At 40.0% G+C, this 18,786-nt stretch overlaps 1 protein-coding gene across 1 annotated transcript; it reads right to left on the reverse strand.

Annotated features, from left to right (window-relative positions):
• Positions 1-3,393: 3,393 nt before the first annotated feature.
• Positions 3,394-15,890, reverse strand: LOC140360244 (uncharacterized). Its single transcript, XM_072445454.1, has 4 exons — positions 15,693-15,890; positions 8,116-8,224; positions 8,032-8,043; positions 3,394-5,775 (listed from the first exon to the last, which is right to left on the reverse strand). The coding sequence occupies exons 1-4, from the start codon at positions 15,871-15,873 to the stop codon at positions 3,966-3,968; spliced, it is 2,112 nt and encodes a 703-aa protein (XP_072301555.1). The 5' UTR covers positions 15,874-15,890; the 3' UTR covers positions 3,394-3,965.
• Between the last annotated feature and the right edge of the window lie 2,896 nt (positions 15,891-18,786).

Genomic DNA, 18,786 nt, shown 5'->3' on the forward strand with positions numbered 1-18,786 from the left:
CTCTCCTGTTTTAGAGCCTGTTTCACAAGACAATCATCCATCTCAATCCCAACAACCTCCTTATGAGCAGGGACCCACATAAAGTTGACATGAATTTGCTGATGAGCAACAAGATGTTAAATACTTCATAGAGTAGGTCTGGTCGGCTCTGTGAGGAAAAAGTGTGAATAGTAGTTGATTATGCTAATGAGTCAGAACATATCAGGGCTTCTATTCTCTTCTGCTCACTGCAACGCCTTCAAAATTGTGGTGATCATCTCAAACAAGAAAGTGATCAGATGCTCTCTGCTATTTTTTTTTAATATTCAACTCCGGTGTGACAAACTCAAAACCTCTTTTCCCTGATTCCGATTCTTTGGACCCATTTGTATAAATGAAAGTAGTAAATATTCTGAATTCTCTCATACACAGCCTCCACTAAATTCCTCCCACCTCTACTTTCCATCTCAGGCACATAAAAATCAACTCGACTGTAGGCAATATCCAGAACGGTGGACCTGACACCGCAGGACAATCACTTCTCTCCTGAATTCCCATCTCCTTTGTCATTTGACTTGCTGTCCAAGCAGAATATGGTGTCTTTGTCTTTCCCAACACGACACGAGAGTCCCAACTGTAGGACGACGCTCCTCCCCATGTCCCTGGAAGTTTGTACTGGATCGTGACTTGTTTATGTCTCAAATCTAAAGGCAACTTCTGACATCTCAACCGCAATAACAGGGGAACAGGCTGGAATGTAATGATATAATTGTAAAGCAAGGCAAGTTTATTTGTAGAGCACATTTCATACACAAGGCAATTCAAAGTGCTTCACACAGCAGGAAAAATGCATTCAAATCACAAAGAAATTACAGAAACAGAAATACAATAAAATTAACTAAATAAAAAACACCTAGCCAAATCCAAATTTATCGGACCACATTGGCAGGCATTCCAGACATTCCTTCCCATATTTATTTGACATTGCAGCATGACAGGTGTCTCCGGGATGGACACATCACTTTTAGATTGATTTGTTCCCATATCTGCGCGCTTTCTGCAAACTTGTAGTGACACGCGCATCCGCCGTCTGGCCAATCACGTTGTTGCAAAGGTCATTTAGCTGTTTGGATCATCTGCACTCCGTCTGACCCCTAGAAGGCTACAGGTATGTTTCTTAAACCCATCACTTACGTCATTTAATACATTTCAAGTTCATTGTGTTTCAGGACTGGCTTGAGCCTCCCCTTTTTGTTAAGGAGAACTTTTTGCTCTTCCGCGCTGTTAACACACTTTAAGGCCCTAAGGCGCGTTTTCACTAGTTGGGTCGGACTCGGAACGGCTGGCTGTGCTGTTGTACTGTCCTTTATCTGGGCCTCAATTGCCTGTTTCTAACCATTTTTCTACTTAGGACCAGGTTTTACGGTCTGCTTTAAGAATATTTGATGATTACAAATGTGTCTAATTTAAAACAATTAAAAATAAAGAATGTCATTTTCATATTTCCCCCTTCTAGTCCACCAAAAATACTAGATCTGTGCTCGCATCAGCGGAAAAAAATGGAGATGACTACATATCCCATGATCCTGTGCTGCATGTCAGGGTCAGAGCCGCTGTGAACAAAATATGATATTTAGGATCGAGATAATCAGAGATAATAAAATGTGTTTATAAGAAAACAAAAAGGCAAAAGGAAAACACATACAAAGAACACTTTAAAGACCATGGTATCAGAAATGTTAAATTTGGGGGTTTTGTAGATATTTGGGTTTTTGTGATGATATTTTCAATTTCATCATCACAAAAACGTACAATTATCTGCAAAATTAGGAGATTATACAGTTGTATTGAAAGATGTTATATAGAGTATTATTTTATCAGATTTTTTTAAATGTATTTGTACATTTTATATGCGTTAATATTTACTGAGAATAACAATCATTTGGGTATGGTAGTACTGCATTCCTGGTATTTTAGGTGAGACTTTGATCACATAAGTATTCCAGAAGTTATTACAACCTGGAATTATAACAAACAGGAATGAACAGACAAAAAGTGAAGCGATGAATGTTTACACGCCTTCTGCACAAACTTGTATGAAAGTGAAACCTTAGAGACTCTTCTGGTAAAAATAGACATTAATAAATAAATAAATAATAATAATATATAAAACCCTAACCCAAGACAGAAACAACTTCGGATCATTCTTGATAACTTCAAACTTTTATTATTAAAGGTCCCATAACCTTCTTACATTGCTATTCGTGCTTCATATATGTGCCCAGAGTGTTTTTTTGATTGATTCCCGCAGTGTTTAGCTATATTACAGACTATCTCCTTTCCTCAAATCTCCAAACTGACGGGCGGTGGGGCAAGACCGCGTCATAAGGGCAAGCACGCGTCGAATATCAAACCAAGCCGTCTGCATTTCCGGGTTGGTGAGGGGGTCCAAGGTCTGGGTGATATTTCTTAACTATTAAGTTAAGGGTGTTGCACAACCCTTATTATCAATTATACACTTAGGATAGACTACGAAACGTGAAAGAAAGCATGTTATGTCACCTTTAAGGTGGAATAGAAATATGAACTGTGATCATTTGACATGTATAAGTGTATATTGTATGTACAGTGTATTTTAAAGGAATGGAACAAATGTGATGAAATATCCTGAATTCAATACAATTGTCGAAAAAGTGTTTAGTGCCTCAGCCAATCCCAAGTGTCTGTCAAAAGGTGTTCACTGAGTGGCTGTTGCCTCGGCGATATCGCTCTGAATTTTCATAAAGTTGACTTCAGTTCAACTCTGCTGCGCTCGTCACTTCCTCTGGTCTCCTCCCTCCGCGAGCCGGCAGTGGAAATGAATGTGAGCTGGTCTTTCAGGTGACTCTTGGTGTGAGTGTCCCGTCAGTGGATCTGGGTTTCACTCAGTGTTGACAAAGAACGTTGACGTCCAGCTTCAAGCAACACCAGCACAAGTTACTCAGTTTGCATTGGTTTGGTTTTGTCAACTCAGAAGTTACTCCAAAACTCTGGCCTGTAGCTGGAATCCAGGTGAGCTGACCTTGTTCTCACATTAACTTTAAGAGTATGTTAATATGTTGTAGTGAAGTGAGTCTAACCTGTCCTGCACGTATATTTACCCTCAGAGTATTTGACCACAGACAAACAATATTAGTTGTGTTCATAAATCACTGTTTGGACAGAACATGAAACACAACGATGACACTTTTTTATTTTCAGTAAACTGATTAAATACCTTTTTATTTTGATAATGACAGAAAACATAACAAACCATAAAACATTTCAATAAAATGCAGATAAGAGTAAACAACAAAATACATAGTTAACAAGTGAAAACATAATCTTCATCTGACCATGTAGTAGATGCTGTTAGAAAACCAACTGCCACTGTAATATGTCACCATTATCATCAACTACCTACATCATTTGAATTAAGTTTTTATATAACAAATATCATTGCCTTCAATATTCTATTTCACTTTTTTGTCATATTGGTTTGCATAGATTGCATATATCACATGCAATTTCTTCAACATATTGTTATTATGTAATTACATCCCAGGACTTTTGCATTCTTTGTCTCTGTACTTTGTACAACACATTTGCTTAAATTTGTTTCTAAATGGACATTTCCTATGTGGGCTTGTTTGGGAGAAAACATTAGCCGTGGTCACTCCCACCACTGTCTCAGCTCGGCCTGTTACGATAATGACTATATCGACTCATCATTCGGCAGGTAAAAACATGCACAACATGTGCGTCTGATTTTCTGAGTGTGTAAAAGCAGAATCCTCCCTCACAAAACTCATGATCAGTTTCGTATTTTACATCAAATTAACATGAAAAAAACAATGAGATATTGTTGAACTGATCTATTTTGAGGAAAGATACAAGTAGAAATTATTGTCTAGAATTATTGCATCAGTAAAACGCAATGCTAAATAATATTGTTTATCGAGATATTTTCAGGGCATTATTCTGTCAAAACAAACTATCACGACAGGCCAAGTTCCAGCTGGATTTTGTTCATGTGTTGTCAGTATGAAACGGTTTTCCAGTTGTTCCTGTTTAGGCTGGCATTTCAGCACGAGAGATGGGAGACAAATAACGTGTTCTCTCATGTGTATTGCAAGCTGATTTTCAGTGATAAAATGCTTTGTACAGATTGAACAGCAGAAAGGCTTCTCTCCTGTATGTGTTCTCATATGCACTTTAAGAGACCTACTTTGAGAAAATGTTTTATTACAGTCTGAACAACGGAAAGGCTTCTCACCTGTGTGTGTTCTCATATGCACTGTAAGAGTACTCCTTCGGGAAAATGTTTTATTACAGTCTGAACAGCTGAAAGGCTTCTGACCTGTGTGTGTTCTCATATGCACTTCAAGAGTGTTCCTGTATGCAAATGTTTTATTACAGTCTGAGCAGCTGAAAGGCTTCTCGCCTGTGTGGGTTATCATATGCTTTTCAAGAGAACTCCTTTTTACAAATGTTTTATTACAGATTGAACAGCTGAAAGGCTTCTCGCCTGTGTGTGTTCTCATATGCGCTGTAAGAGCACTCCTGTATGCAAATGTTTTATTACAGTCTGAACAGCTGAAAGGCTTCTCGCCTGTGTGTGTTCTCATATGCGCTGTAAGAGCACTCCTGTATGCAAATGTTTTATTACAGTCTGAACAGCTGAAAGGCTTCTCACCTGTGTGTTTTCTCATATGCACTTTAAGAGCACTCCTGCTTACAAATGTTTTATTACAGTCTGAACAGCTGAAAGGCTTCTCACCTGTGTGTGTTCTCATATGCACTTTAAGAACACCCCTGTATGCAAATGTTTTAATACAGTCTGAACAGCTGAAAGGCTTCTCACCTGTGTGTGTTCTCATATGCACTTTAAGAGCACCCCTGAATGCAAATGTTTTATTACAGTCCGAACAGCTGAAAGGCTTCTCACCTGTGTGTGTTCTCATATGCAGTTTAAGAGCACCCCTGCATGCAAATGTTTTATTACAGTCAGAACAGCTGAAAGGCTTCTCACCTGTGTGGGTTATCATATGCGTTTTAAGGGAACTCCTACATACAAATGTGTTATTACAGATTGAACAGCTGAAAGGCTTCTCACCTGTGTGATTTCTCATGTGTTTTGCAAAATAACACTTTAGGCCAAATGTTTTACTGCACACTGAACATCTGAAAGGTTTCTCGCTTGTGTGTATTCTCATGTGTTGTGTAAGATAACGTCTAAAGGTAAAGTTTTTCTTACATATACAACATCTGAAAGGTTTCTTACCTGTGTGTATTCTCATGTGTTCTGCAAGACGACCAATATGGGAATAGTTTTTCTTACAGATTGAACAGCTGAAAGGTTTATCTCCTGTGTGTATTGTCATTTTAATGTGTCTATTCAAATACGGTTTAGACAAAAATCTCTTTTTACAAACAGAGCACTGGTGTTTCTTCTTCTCAGCTCCTTTGGCTGTTCTTGACGTTCCTGCATTGTTTACATTAGTCTCTGGTGCAGACTTGTATTTGGGGGATAGAACTGATTTTTGTACAGCTGTGCTTGCGTGTCTGATCTGGATTTGGTTGTAGTGTTCTCCATCAGCCTCTGTCTTCTTCTGTGCAGCTGAACCTCTGAGTGGAGCTCTCCAGTCTTCATCACGGTTAGTGTCACAAGAGTGCTCTGTGTCTCCCTCAGTCTCTGAGCTGAAGTCCTCTCCCTGTGTTTCCTCTTCTTTGGGCTGTTGGAGCAGAGACGATTCTTCTGTCTTCACACAGACAGCACTGGACTCAGGGAGGGAGCAGAAAATAACAAAAAAAGATTACAGGGTTTAAATATAATCAAACCATTATAAAGCAGGCACAATATGCAGCAGCCATCTGGGTCTTAGCCCAAAAAGAAAGAGGGGGGTCATTGCTCATTCAGCCTGATATGATGTAGTGAGTGCCTCCAATACTGTATTCCCTGAAAGCAGGGGTCCTCCCTCCAGAAAACTGAACAGAACCAGTGTTCTCACAGAGGGGTTATAGCATGGCCACCGTGCTTCAGCTGGTCACCGCCATGCTCAAAAGATACTGCCAGGTATAAGATCACTGTGTGAGCGCCGTAGGCTCACCGAGCGAAAAGCATCTTAATACTAATAATAATAATAATATTAATACCTGGGTTAATACCCAATACCTTCAACCTCAGCCCAGCGAGAACACTGACAACAGCAGAAGCGGTAGTATTTAGTTACATGTACTAGAGTAACTTTTTTCAAGTTTTTTCAAGTTTTGAGTAACTAGCTGACACTACACTTTTACTTGAGTCATATTTTTTTTAAGCAACAGTCTTTTACATTATGATTGATAAATGATTTGAGCAGGTGTGCATTTTGCACTGCTCCTTCAGATATAATGTAATTTGTATTATTTTTGTAGGAAGTAAAATTCAGTTTGCCCTTTGCCTCAATGAGTTCCCGTTTGTCCTGTAGTTGCTCTGCTTAAGCTTTGTAGATTAATAAAACCCTCTGAGCCACTGCTACACTGACGACCACAACTAATTCATGTTTGAACAATCATGTTGTTTTCATTTCGTTATCTATTCCAAGTTAGAGTTAGTCTGCTGTAAAGATCCCACACTTGCTACGCTCTCACCCACTTTCTACATGGAGCCAATCACACGCAAGTTCAGCAGGTAAGCAGAGCCAGCATCCAATCAGAGATGGAGAAGAGCATTTCAGATGGACAGCCAGAGCAGCCAATCAGTGCTCAGAGCAGGGATCGGTGCAGAGGAGAGGCTCAACCTCAGCTTTGCACAAATGACACATTTTCACATCAAACTGCTGCTGTTGAATATAATCTCTATAACAAACACTACAAACTGTGAAATCTGCAGTGTGGGTCTTGATCCCGCATCGCCCACACCCCATGTATCGCTTTACCTGCTGAGCTAAACCAACCAGTAACTGGAATTATGCTTAAATTAAGCTTAAATTAAGCTGAGAAGAAGCACATTACTGTAGTTAAATAATTTATCGATATGGGGATTTTATTATATTCTGCAAATTACCCTTTTTTTAAGACAAAAAAAAAAATCCAGGTTTTTTGGAATGACATCCGAGGCTTGAGCCCCCTAAGCCGACGAGCCATTAGATCAAACAAATACCAAAAGATTACATTTAACAATTGTGTGCTGTGATTGTGGTGATGGTTTAGTGAAATGTGAACTTTCTGAAGAAGATATAGTAAGTAATAGAAATCTTGAAATTAAGATCATTTTTGCACCTTGCCTGGGATGTACAGCTTCATAGCTAATACTGGCACATTTACATAAATGTACATTCAAGTGCATTGTCCCCTCAAATCATGTAATAATAATACGTTTTATCATCTATGCAATTAGTTTCACACAGTGAAAAAGGCATGCACACAGAAGCCAACAGCAGCAGGAGCACACAGCGCTGAGATCAACACGAGTCATCTGTCATTATAGATCTGTACACCGCTTAGTGATGTACTAGGAGCGTTCTGCGGGGCGTTTGAGCATGACGCCCTGACCCAGCTCAGCAGAGTCAGGGCTTGTAAACAACTGAAGTTGATTCAACAAACGTATTAGCTCAATGGAACATTAGCTTAGCGCTTTATCCACAGTCACGTGTACGCCATACAATATATAACTATATAAATATGAACAAATCGGGCTTGTTGACTATTGTTGGTCTAATACACACAAGTGTGCGCACGCCGCCAGTGACTCGTGATGTGCCTGGACACATTTCTGCAGTATACTGTAGGCTCCAAAAACCCGACCAATGACCTACCGTGGCCATTAATATTCGTGGTTATTGAAAAAAAGGTTACTCTTGACATCCCTAGTCTGTACCCCCATTCCACGCTACAACTATCCTGTCAAATAAAGCCTTTTTTTTAACAAAGGAATTAAATTACACAATGTTTAAAAACAAAAAAAGACACTTAAAATAGCCACTGGAAATTAACTTAATTCATAGAAGAAAACAACAAATCTACATGTTTGTAAAAGTGTTTGAGACTCACATTTGCAGCTGCTCTTCCTCCTGTTTGATGTTCTGCTCTTCCTCCTGTTTGATGTTCTGCTCTTCCTCCTGTTTGATGCTCTGTTCTTCCTCCTGTTTGATGCTCTGTTCTTCTGGCTCCTCTTTAATCAGTAGAGTCTCTGGGATTTCCCGTTTCAGATCAGGACCAGGACTCAGAGAGGGGAGCTGGACACCTGCAGGACACAATGAAGGAATAAATGTGTTAACTCTTTAAAAGAGTCTTTACGCAGACACGTCTTTTGAGCTGGGTAATTTGACAAAAAAAAGTAAAGAAAACACTCTCAAGCAGACTACACACAAAAATGAGTAAACACAAAACTCAAGAGAGGTAACGCTACAGGAGCTAAACATTCAAAGTTGACATGGCTAACAGGTCCTGACGTGGGCTCTTCCCCGTCGGAAGGAGGAGAGGACATGACTTTACAGCAGTTGGCCCTTATGATGCGTGAAATAAAGGAGATGAAAGCGGGAGGACGGGACGGAGCACGCGTCGGTGAGACCAAACTACATATTTCAGACAATCTGGATGAGTTAAGAGAATTGTATCGTCAGAAAGGCGCCGGTACAGCTGGCAGCCCGGTGTAAACGCTCCGCTCTTTTCTCACACTTATTGTGCTTTATCTTCTGTATTTTGTAAATATTTTTTTCTATCTTACTGTACGATAGGGACACGTGCTGGAATCGTTTTTAATTCAACTGTTTGACTTTGTTCGGCTGGATTGAGTGTTTTCGTCGTGTCGTCGTGATGTGCCTCGGCTCCGAGCCCCCCCCCCGGCCCCCCCGGCCGGCGCCGGTGCGTGTTTACACAAAGGAGGAACTCATGAAACTGCGGAGAACCGTCGTCTTACCCAGAGATCGTCACGTTATTCCGGCGAACATCCTAAGGAAAACGCAGAGAAGCAGAAGGGCTGGACGTAAACTCCGAGAGAAGAGAGAAGGAAACAGAAAGCCGGTTCCCGCCGTAGTCATGGGTAACGTGAGGTCTCTTCAAAATAAAATGACGGAAATAGCGAGCCTCATGTGGTCCCAGAGGATTTATAGGGACAGCAGTGTCTTGATTCTCACAGAGACCTGGTTAACAGCAGAAATGCCAGACTATTGTAGGTTTGGACAATTTTCATCTGCTGCCGGCGGACAGAACGAGAGAATGCGGGAAGAAAAGAGGTGGAGGTCTGGCTGTGTATGTAAACACGAGCTGGTGCAAATCCGAACACTGCACAGTGAGGGAGCAGCTATGTAACAAGGATATTGAACTATTGGCTATTGGCATGAGGCCATATTATCTGCCCCGGGAGTTCTCACATGTGATTTTGATCGCAGTCTATGTGGCCCCGTCTGCCAATGCTGAATATGCTTGTGAAGCACTGCTCTCCTGCACTTGTAGGCTACAAACACAGCACCCACAGGCTCTCTTCCTCGTCTCTGGTGACTTTAACCACACTTCTCACTCTTCTGTTCTACCAACATACACCCAGTATGTTACCTGCCCCACCAGAAACAATAGAACATTGGACTTGTTTTTTGCCAACACCAAAGAGGCTTATTCTTCTTCCCCCCTCTCTCCCCTGGGCAGCTCGGACCACAACCTTGTACACCAAATCTGTGTGGAATTCAAGAAGAGAAAACATGGCATGGGTTTTTGTTCCTGGGAGACTCTTCTGGTGACTTGGTGAAGGTAAAAAACCTGTGCTCAAAACAGCAGCAGGAGGGCGCAAAACACAGATCTGAACAACATCAAGAGACCAACGTGGGGCATGTGACTTAGTGATTCCATGTCCTTCTCAGAAATAACTGCTATTCCAAAGTAAGAGAAAAACTAGAGGTTGAAAAAAAAACGATTTTCCGATTTTTAATTGATCCGCATATTAATGACCGATTATCGATTCGTACGTCCAAAGATTTTTTTTTCTTTTTTTTTTTTTATTTTAAAAAGGCGCAATGGATGATTTTTCGGCGATTTGAGAACGCAGTTGGAAGCACTCCCCCGTGCGGACTGATACAACACACACGTGCGTTTGTTTATTAGCGCAACGGAGCGCATCGCTCGTCTCCAGTAGATTTCTGTCCACTTCTGCGTCAGCTCGAACTGTCTTTCTCCGTCTTCATTTTGCCCCGTACAGAGGGAACTATATTATGACAGATCCATGCGCTTAGGCACGCGGAAACGTGGGGACGAACCGCACGCGGCTGCAGGTGAGCGGTAGGTGCGTTTTATGATTGATACGTGGCAGGACAAATGATTTATCCACGCCACGAGGAAATATGATAAAAAAAAATCTTCCATTCCACCTTTAATTATTTTTTTTTATTTTTTTTGAAAAATGCTCAACGTTTACATTTTATACTTCCAGTTTCAGTACTGGCAGTGTGTGAGCAGTTTTAAAATAAAAATGCTTTTGGTATTAAAAGGTGCCATAACATACTTTTTTTCACGTTTCGTAGTCTATCCTAAGTGTATAATTGATAATAGTAAGGGTTGTGCAACACCCTTAACATAATAGTTAAGAAATATCACCCAGACCTTGGACCCCCTCACCAACCCGGAAATGCAAACGGCTTGGTTTGATATTCGCCCCCACCCTTGCGAAGAGCGATCTGGCTCCCCCGTCCAACCCGTGACGTAGTCTCAGAGCGCGTGTGTGCACCGCCCACCCGTGACGTAGTGTGTGCCCCACAGCTGTCTGCTCCGCGCTGCGCCGCTCCGCGCGAATGAGTGAGAAACGATAGAACTTCAGATCAACACTACTTTGAGACTAAATAAATCTGGTGTTTATTCTACAGCGTGCGCAGAACAGATCGATCGATTGATCGACAAAAGTAGTTACATTTTTTTCAACATGTTTTAATAATCAAAACCACGGTGCATTAAAACATGCATAAAACAACAGTAGCTTACTCTAACTTTAGTATTTTAAGATGGCGCGTATCTTTTTAAGTAGACCGGGCTTTTCAATAACCCTTGCATTGAACTCTGAGCAACTGTCATGAAAATCCACTTGTTTCTCTCATCAGTCCAAGTGTTGTTCATAATAGAGAAAATACTTTGTGTAGTGTTGTTGTATGTTTTGCGCCTTGAGTTGTCAAGAGTTGACTGAGCTACTCCTCGCTTGTTCCCATCTCATTTGTTTGCTAGTCTTGACATGGGCTTGAATGTTGGGTTTTCCTCCGTGAGAAACAGAAAACTCACACTTAACGTGTACAAAAAGCAGCACATTCATTACCTGCTACGTGTCTGAGAAATGTGTTTTGCTCCAGGAGTTCTTTTGTTAATCTTGATTTTCTATTTCAGCATGTTGAAGAACAACTGTAGCTGAGCCTGTAAGTTATCCCTTTACTTTTTGTGTGCAAACGTCTAATGTCAGTGCCATGGGCCAATCAGCATTGAGTTAGAAACATGTGGAGGACAGTTGAGATTTCTAATTGGTTCATAGTGCAAGGGCTACTATGGTAACTGTTGTGATTGACATGCACACTGACCAAAGAGATCACGTTTTCAGCACGGAGCACTATCGGCGCTTTGGCTGCTTCTCGTTATCATTTGCGCCCCAGCAGACATTAAACCGGGACACACGGGACTAAGCCTGTGCAAAACCGGGACAAATGACTGGTTTAGGAGAAATGCACCGGGACACGGGACGTAAATTGCAAAATCTGGACTTTTCCGGGTAAATCGGCGACGTCTGGTCACCCTAGTTGTAAAGGTCTGATATTGAAGAGAATTATAACAAGTGTTAAGATAAAAAGTCTGAATTGACAAATAACATTTGCTCATTTAGAGGTGTAATATTGTCGCCCTTATCATTTTTTGTATTGTTTTAGGTTTGGATATTTATCAAATGAGAAATATAAAACATAATCATAAATTCTGTTACATAGAGTTTACCCGGGAAAGTCCAGATTTTACAATATTTAATTGTATTCAGTTTCCTTGTGTGTCATTTTTGTATATGTCAATCTTTAATAAATGCAAAACTCATGCTTTTGTTAATGTATTTAATAAGAATAATGAACACATCTGATTATAGCTACAAATATAATTTGATCTGCAGTCCTAAGGCAGGTATAAAACAATACAACATACAAATAGAAGATTAATACAACACAAGACAATTATCACACGTCTGGTTTGATTCAAGCACAGTTTGAGTCGAGTTTTAAAGCTACAATATGAGACTGTCTTATTAAGAGGAGTTTGAGTCTTTTGTGTACTGTTTATTACTAGGCCCGAGCCGAAGGACGCGTATCGTCCCGGCGAGGGACTTATCATAATTGGTACCGGGGGCTAGAAAAACGCAAAAATCGTGTACTAAACAAAGACGGATATGCTCGTGAGTGGTATCGAAAATTAGAACTCTGTGAGCTCTAATTTTGAGTGAAGGTTTCGTGAACCGCGACCCCGAAAGGGAACAAGCGGTAGAAAATGGATGGATGGTTTCGTGAACCTCAAAAATCAAATAACATGGGGCCAATGGGAGCCCGACGCCAAAAAAGTGGCCGTAAAAATATGATGCTCGCTCCAAAAAATAGTTCATGGGAGGACATGTAAAAAAATAATATTATGACCCCGCCCTAAGTCATACAGGAAGTCGGCCATATTGGATAAACGAGGCGCTGACAAAAGTGCACCTCGTCGTACATTTGGCATTTTCTCTTACAGTTTAGATCGAAATCACTTCAAACTTGGCCACAAGACACAAAACCCATGAGCAAAGTAGTGTTTGAATTCTGAAGCTGATACGTTTTGTGGCATGGTCATCGTGAATTTTAAAACAAAATTGCGATTTCTGGAAATAATTTTAAAAATCTACATTTCTTAAACATTTTTTTTTTTGGAAAGTTTTGCTGTAGCATTTTGGGAGATTTCAAAGCTGAACGCCATGATATACAAATGTAGTGGCTAGCTAATAAAATGGCTCTCTAGCGCCCTCTCCAAATTTGATTTTTACAAATTCATAAAAAGACTATTTATTTATTGTAGACAACTGAAAATATTTATAAGGAGGTAATCTGAGACCAGGCAGAATTTGAAAAAATTACACGAGCTTGAGTTTTTATAGCTTTGAGTGTTTATTTACTAAATGCTAATTCAGCGCTAGATAAACTCCATTCATTTAATAGCTTAGCATTAGCTCGACATTAACTGCTAACCATGCATTCCTATGGGTGCTGCTGTTAGCTCTACGCTATGCTATGCTAACGTTAGCTTTTGGCTACGCATTGGTTTGACTATTGAATAGCTTAACTCATGGGCGAAGCCAGGCCCTGGGTTTGGGGCTTGAGTCCCAGATCTTTGTCCAAAAGCCCCGGATCTTTTAATCTTTTAAAAATGCATCATGAGATCACTAAATAGTTAGCGCAACAGGTAGAACGTTGAGTTGGGATGCAGGGGACCAGGGTTCAAATTCAGCAGTGGCTTCACTTAAATCATGTCGTTCTTTTCATTTGGTCTGGTAATTTCTTGCCATTTTAAACAAACAAGCCAATGACAGCATGCATCTAGCTGCAAGCATGTTACCATGGCAACATGACAAACACTTTCATAGACTTACATGTGTTTTGGATTACAGGCATTTTGAATGGGATTAAAACATGTACTTTGTCATCAACAGTTAAAATTAGGCACTTACTCTTCATATCATACTGAACATAAAAGCCAGTGGGGACCTAACTCTATCTCAAACCGTGCAGTTGTTAAAATGTTGAATGAAGTATTATACAGTTTGTACTTTGCGCTATAATAGATCCACGTATAATAGATCCACGTATAATAGATCCAAGTATAATTAGGGATGCGTACCGCTACGACGGACCGGATCCGGACTTGTAAAAACGTTTCGGTTCAGGTCCAAAAAACCCGAAACCCTGTTGATTCGGTTAAGGACTCATTAAAAATCTACCACTCACATTCTATATCCTTTACGTTCTAGAATCTAAACCATCCTAAACCTTCCATAGATCGCAAAATTCGCGCTGGAAAAGACGTAAACACTGACATCGCTGTCAATGGCCCGGAGCCATCAGCGACGCACGCGTCTTCCCCGCGGCAGAAGTTGAAGCCGGCGCAATGAGTTTAAAGACGCGTGAGACCGAACCTTCGGGAAGATCGCTGGCTTAATTGAACCGTTTTAAGCCGCCGCGTGCGTCGCCGCTTGTGCCGCTCCGTGAGTTAGTTTAAGACGTTAAAGGAGCGGGTTGTGCTTTGGTTTGGGTGTAAATATTGTAACTTCTCGCTCAGGTCAGTAATGCTGGTTTAGTGCTCACAAGTTGTCACTTTATTTCTTGAACAGAGTTGGTTACTGTTGGCCGTAACCATGGTGATGGAACAGGAACATCAAAAACTACCTCGTCTCCAGAGCCGCTCTTAGCTCCGCCCCAGAGACCACACGCACTAGAGACTAGGGTCGCTACAATATGAATAAAATAACTTATGTTGTGGTGTGATGTAGCATTTATTTAGGTGGGTTAATGTGCAATATACATATTTATAAATCTAAGTAAATACTAAGTCAAAGTAATATTGTTTAATTGCTGGATTCATTAATTGGAGAGTATACTATGTAAAAGTATTTGTATTCTACAGTTGTTAAATATGGTCTTGTGTTTAATGCTGTTAATATGATGTATTGTGTGTAGTGTAAAATATTTTCATATTCTATTTTTGATACTGCTAAGTTGATTGATTTATAGTGGTTCTAGTTGACTGTTATGCTAGTTTTTGAAGGTTTTTACATGACTTTGATGCCAATGGATCTGCAAAATTAAAGAGTGGAAATGTATCTAAAGGCATTAAACTTCAAATGTGGGAACAGCCCAGTCAAACCAGTGATACACTGGACAAACATAGTATCAGCTGAAACAGCCGCCCCAATACCAATACTCAACTTGCTCTTGTTCGGAAGTTGTTCCTCTAGTAAAACACATGAATGTGTGTTAGCTCGTATCTTGTGATTTGTAAGTTGTAACTTCTGTTAATAAACAGTGAATAAACCAGACAAGTTGAGTTTATTGCACTCTGCAGTTAAGCCTTGTGTTTGATAGTCGTCCTTGTTCATGTGTCTTCAACTTAATTGAGCCAAGTAGCTTGTGTTATGTTGTTATAACATTATGCAAAAATGGCAGCAATGTTCAGCCGGACTCATTAGGTCCGGACCTGAACCTAAACCTCTGGATTTGAATCCGGACTTGAACCTGAATGTGGGTTTAGGTCTGCATCCCTAAGTATAATAGATCCAAGCATAATAGATCCATGTATAATAGATCCATGTATAATAAATCCTTGTATAACAGATCCTTGTATAACAGATCCTTGTATAACAGATCCTTGTATAATAGATCCATGTATAATAGATCCATGTATAATAGATCCATGTATAATAGATCCATGTATAATAGACCCATGCATTGCCTTGAATGGGACGCCATCTTTGGTCCTGGGGGCTTGGAGCTAGCTAGGCTAGCCGCTCATTAGCATCGAGCACGCGTGTTCTATTTCTCCTCCTCGGGCTGCGTGCTCACGTTCTCCCGAAGTCCGCACTTTCCGTGTTGCCAGCAACGTTCTTGCTGACAACACGAACACATCGTGGCTAGAATACAGAAGACTTCATGCAGCTCATAAGACTTAGGCTCATGAACAAGACTCACCGTGTCTGTTCAGCACGACCGTCGGGCTCAGAGCTTTCAGAGCCGAGTCCAGCAGCTCCTGTTTCCTCTGGTTCTCCTGTTTAGAGTCACACAGTTCCTCCTCATTCTCCACTATCGTTCTTTCTGCAGTCGCAGTCAGACACGCAGTCACCAAAGTTCTCAGAGTTTGATCTTTGGACATTTTCACATATAGTTTTGTGAGTAGCACAAAACGTGCTTCTTCTTATACTAGTGTAAGTGATAGTGGTTGTCACGCTACTAAAGCGCATTATCGCCATCGTCCGGTATGGAGTGTGTACTGCGTCAACGTTAGAGGCGCTGTCCGAGCCTTTTTTCATCATCATTATTATTCACGATATCAATTGACAGAAAATCAACATATCACATTAACATATGATATTCAGAATTGATAAACACAGATAATTAAATGTGTACATAAGAAAACTAAAAGGCAAAAGAAAAACACATTTGTGGAACAGTTCATTGTTTTTCTTGTCATCAATATATTTAATTGTATCAATATACATATTTAAATCCATCAGAAATGTTAAATTTGGAGAATTTTGTTTTGTGTAAATGAAATGTTCCTAATTTTACCAATTACCAATTAAATTGATAATATAATCAAGGTCATTGTAAGAAACGTTAGAACATGTTATAATGTCCTTGATAGAAAATTCCATATTTTACAGCCACAGTTGTTAGATATACATTAAGATGTTTCTTTCCAAGCAGGACCAAAAGAGATGATGATATTTTCAATTTAATCATTACAAAACGTACAATTGTCTGCAAATTTTGAGATTATACAGTTGCATGAATAGATGTTATGGAGGATTATTTTATCACGGTTTTTCATATATATTTTAGTATTGGTTTATTGGTCCATCTTATGTCTGCTGTTATGGGACTATATCAGTTTATCTCCTCTCTCACATCAAATACTCTGCAGACATGTTTGTGTGGAGTTATCTTGTTCAACGCCTAGTTCATCTGAGATTAAGTCTGCAAGATCTACTTGGGATGGACTGATCTTTGCTTTACCCATCATAAAGCCAACTTGGTATTTTCTTACTCTGTCTGTGGCTCTAAGAAAGGCTACTGCTGCAATGGCATTTGTGGACGTGTCCGAAAAGACGCACAATTCTTTCTTTACGGCAGTAGAAGGTGCAATGTCTGTGTACACTCTGGGAATCGACAGCTTTGACAATTCTTTGAGTACGTTTTTCCAGAGCGTCCAAGTTTCTTCCATTTCTGAAGGCAATGGTGCATCCCAGTCTCCGTTCTCAACAGTGAGTTCCTGTAAAATGAACTTTCCCTGTATAGTGACTGGCGCTACGAAGCCTAATGGATCGTAAAAGCTGTTGATTGTTGATAAAACCTCGCCTAGTGAAGGGTCTTTTTTTAATTTATTCAATTTCAAATTCAATATTATAATATAATGTTTCTAAATTATTTCCACAGCCCATATACAACCACAGGCAGCAATAATTGTATTAGTTTAATGCTGAAACTATGTGTCAGATTTCATCTTCATATCCAATTTCAAATCCTTACCCAGGATTTACGTTCATATTGAAGGGACAGACTTCCCCAGAGGCAAAGTTTGCACAGAAATGCAGATTGTTCCCATTCTCACCGACCTTATCATAAAACTCACATTACTGGTCATAGGGCGACTCCTTGCTGCTGCCAGAACAATGTATGTTAATTTTACGGAGAAAAAACAATCATTTGGGTATTGTAGTACTGCATTTCTGGTATTTTAGGTGAGACTTTGTTCACATAGGAATTGATTTATTGTGTAGATCATCATAAGTATCTGATCCAAACATAAGGCCTCATTTATCCATTTTTCTTTATATGAACTTTTTTAATGGTGATGTTGCCATTATTCTAAATATTTTTCTTGTGGGGAGATAAATAGTGAGTATAGTTTCCATACCAGTAAAGTTTGTGGGGGAAATGTTGATAATTTGATGTGTAATTTGGAGTGAATTTACAGCTCATGAGAAACTTTCAGCCTCCAATATACAAACAAATATTGTGTGATATGAAGTTGGATCTGGGTTTTTCTTCATATGCGTTTCACCTGCGACTTTAAAGGTTTGATTTAAGTCAAAGAAATGAATAATTGATGCATTTTCTGATCTTTCTGAGCCAATTATTTCTTTCTTAAATATTGGGACATCTGTTTGCTCCATACAACATCACAATGGATATAAAATAAAACAAACAAGATTTTCAGCTTTAATTCCAGGGTATTTACACCCAAATCAGGTGATTTGTTTATGTGCCTCTCACTTTTAAAGGGACCAACCAAATGTAATATGACAATTGGCCGCGCAGCTGTTCCATGGTCTGGTGTGTCATTATCTCATTTACAAGGAGCAGATAAAAGGTCTAGAGTTATTTCAAGTGTCCTGTTTACATTTGGAATTGGCTGCTGTACTCTCAATATGAGATCCAAAGAGCTGTCACCATCAGTGAAGAAAGCCATCATTAAGCTGGGAAATCAGAGCAAACCCATCAAAGAGATGGCAAATACATTAGGTGTGGCCACATCAACTATTTGGAATATTTTTTAGAAAGAAATAACGCACTGGTAAGCTCAGCAACACCGAAAGACCCGGAAGACCACAGAAAACAACTGAGGAGGATTTATCTCTTTCTTCCTCTCTCTTTTTTTAACGGTATATCGTATCAGGTCCTGGCTAAACATCTATGCTGGACCATGAGTGTCGCCCCCTGCAGGACACTCTGTCCGCTCTGGAGAGCAGCTTCAGTGACAGACTGATCCACCCTCGCTGTGTGAAGGAGACGTTTCACAGGTCTTTCCTTCCTGCTGCTGTCAGACTCTACAACAAACACTGTTAGCCCTGAACACGTGTCACTGTCATACCCATGTGCAATACTGACATATTCATACACAATAATGTCATATTCATGTGCAATACTCATACGCAATTCATGTGCATACAACTGCTGTAAATAAGAGTGTTCACTTTTGCCACTATTACTGTCTTGATATGTGTAACTGTATTACATGCCACCACTGGATATTGCTAATGAGTCATGGTGTCTGAGTGGCTAT

Source organism: Eucyclogobius newberryi, unplaced genomic scaffold (assembly GCF_026437365.1).
Source record: "Eucyclogobius newberryi isolate DKJ021-1_F unplaced genomic scaffold, fEucNew1.0.hap1 SCAF_15, whole genome shotgun sequence".
NCBI lineage: Eukaryota > Metazoa > Chordata > Actinopteri > Gobiiformes > Gobiidae > Eucyclogobius > Eucyclogobius newberryi.

What these genes read in the sequence shown, in the direction of transcription:
- LOC140360244 (XM_072445454.1), bottom strand. Translation starts at nt 15,873, where the DNA reads ATGTCCAAAGATCAAACTCTGAGAACTTTGGTGACTGCGTGTCTGACT. An exon ending in GGTCGTGCTGAACAGACACG is followed by an intron (nt 8,225 to 15,692) that starts GTGAGTCTTGTT and finishes TGTGTCCTGCAG; the next exon opens with GTGTCCAGCTCCCCTCTCTG.